General features: G+C 47.4%; 1 protein-coding gene across 1 annotated transcript in view; it reads left to right on the top strand.

Annotated features, from left to right (window-relative positions):
• The window catches only part of dysf (dysferlin, limb girdle muscular dystrophy 2B (autosomal recessive)), a gene marked incomplete at its 5' end in the record, with an annotated part of 98,375 nt that overhangs the window by 51,176 nt on the left and 44,699 nt on the right, over positions 1–2,500 (top strand). Inside the window, one exon of the mRNA XM_080544073.1 lies at positions 1,860–2,041. Coding sequence (XP_080400199.1) covers positions 1,860–2,041 — 182 coding nt within the window. The remainder of the gene's footprint in view (positions 1–1,859; positions 2,042–2,500) is intronic.

The following is a 2,500-nucleotide window of genomic DNA, read 5'->3' as shown; positions in this document are numbered from 1 at the left end:
GAAGTCTTAAGAAGCTTGAAAAAAAGAAAAAAAAAGAAATTAAATATTTTTTCTGAGTGGGGCAGTCCCACTCATATTTTTCATTTTTATTGGACAGATAATAGTGAAGACAGACAGGAAAGTAGGAGAAGAAGGGAGAGAGGGCATGTCAGCAGGGCATGGGCCGGATTCAAACCCAAATGCCGACATGGGCATTATGTTTGCACTGTAGACCGCAGTGCTGGACCACTGGACCACCCCAGGCCACGTCTTAACACTAGAACAGCCACGGGTGGGGTCATTTGACCAAGTGAGTAAAACAATGTTTATACCTTTGCACTCGATCAAATTTCAGGACCCTCCTTTCATGACTTTTCCTAGATATGTGCGTTCTACCACCCAGTATCCTTACACAAAAAACAAACAAACATCAGGATAAACTAGTATAAAGCTTTTTTGCAGTTTTTCTGTGTACTTCTACTTCTACCAGGAGGCAGGCTAATTTACAAGAGATACCAAGTAGTGGTCTTTGTGTGTAAGTAACAGCTTCCCTATAATAATAACTATGGTCCCCCATAATAACTATGGTCATTTGACCCCCGAGGCGGTGCTAAGAGTAGGTGGAATAGGCACGCCTGTCTTAAGGGCTCTGCACACAGCGTGCGATTTCTGTTGCGCGTCAACGTTCCATTTTGAAGTTTGAATGGAAGTCTATGAGAACATCGCATTTACCCACACACGGCCCCGATTTTAATCGCACGGCGAACATTCGATTCCATTCATTTTGAATGGGACAAAGCACACGGCGTGCGAGTTTTGTCGCACTGTCAAATGAATGGAATCGAATGTTCGCCGTGCGATTAAAATCGGGGCCGTGTGTGGGTAAATGCGATGTTCTCATAGACTTCCATTCAAACTTCAAAATGGAACTTTGACGCGCAACAGAAATCGCACGCTGTGTGCAGAGCCCTTTAGTGTTAAGAAGTCTTAAGAAGTCTTAGATAGTGTTAGGAAGTCTTACGAAGAGCATGGCCAATGATTCTCTGTGTACCAGTGTGTCCTCCAGAGGCGATCCCAGGCAACACAAACACACCGCTAGCTAGCTCATCTACTACACACTCTCATCCATTACCTACTTTACACAACTTGAACGAATTACAGAATGTGGCTTAAAGGGATTTTCCTCTTTTTTTTTACCTCAAAAACGGTTTTCCAGATCACCTTACGAACGTGTGGGCGTGTGAAAACAGCTTCCAAATGAGTTGTGCAGATGTGTTTGGGGATGATCACATGGTTTTGAAAGCTGCGAGGTGCTATGGAGAGGAGTGGGGTTACCGCTCCTGAGTTAGCTACTGACTAGTTTGTTTACATCCATGAGCACTGCTCTAGCACATACATCTATCACCTGTGTTTACATGTGCATCGGTGAGATCTGTACGTGTGCGTGTGCGTGTGCGTGTGCGTGTGCGTGTGTGTCTGTGTGTGTAGGCGTGTGGGTTCTTCTCTCAGCTAGGCCTACAGGTCAGAGTTTCTCCATCAGGGCCCACTGACTCTCTGTCTCTGTGTAACCCAGCTGAGATGGTAAACTCACTCCTCAAGTTCAGTTCAGTGTGCCGTTGAACTGAGGCGTGGGTGGGTTCCCCCGGATGTTTGTGGAGACAGTCACACTGTGTTGATCAATACAGGAGTCCAGGTCCGAGACACAAGTACAGCAACTCAGAATGCGATGACTGTTTGCAGCAACTTGACGTTGATTTCTGTCTGTCTGTCTGTCTCCCGATTCCTATGCCATTGTGTCCTACCTCCTCCACAGTCAGAAAACCTAACTCTCTGTTTGTCTCTGTCTGTCTGTCTGTCTGTCTCCCCCCCTCCTCCTCCAGACTCCTACGCCATCGTGTCCTTCCTCCACCAGAGTCAGAAGACGGTGACAGTCAGGAACAGCCTGAACCCCACCTGGGACCAGACCCTGATCTTCTACGAGGTGGAGGTGTTCGGGGACCCCCAGATCACCGAGGGGAGCCCCCCCAACATTGTGGTGGAACTCTACGACCAAGACACCTACGTGAGTGAGCTGCCCTCATAGACACAGATCTATACTATTCTAGATCTTTCTACAGACACCTACTGTATATGAGTGACAGATGCCCTCATGGACACATATCTATACTATTCTAGATCTTTCTACAGACACCTATGTGAGTGACAGATGCCCTCATAGACACAGATCTATACTATTCTAGATCTTTCTACAGACACCTATGTGAGTTGCAATGAAATCGCGAGCACATTCTCCCATCGCTCCGTCCAGTTCAAACCAAGCCAGATGGGCTGATCTAACATTCCCCTGAGAGAAACATGAGGAGGTGTGTGTGTGTGTGTGTGTGTGTGTGTGTGTGTGTGCGTGCGTGTGCGTGTGCGTGAGCGTGAGCGTGTGTGTGCGTGTGTCTAAGTCTGATCCAACATTCCCCGGATGAGGTGGGGTGAGAACCAGGAGGTTTGGAAGTATGTCCACACAGGACCA

This window comes from Nansenia antarctica (genome assembly GCF_963989245.1).
Source record: "Nansenia antarctica genome assembly, chromosome: 13".
Lineage (NCBI taxonomy): Eukaryota > Metazoa > Chordata > Actinopteri > Argentiniformes > Microstomatidae > Nansenia > Nansenia antarctica.
Note: the sequence above shows the minus strand (reverse complement) of the source record. Positions and strands in the feature narration are given on the sequence as shown.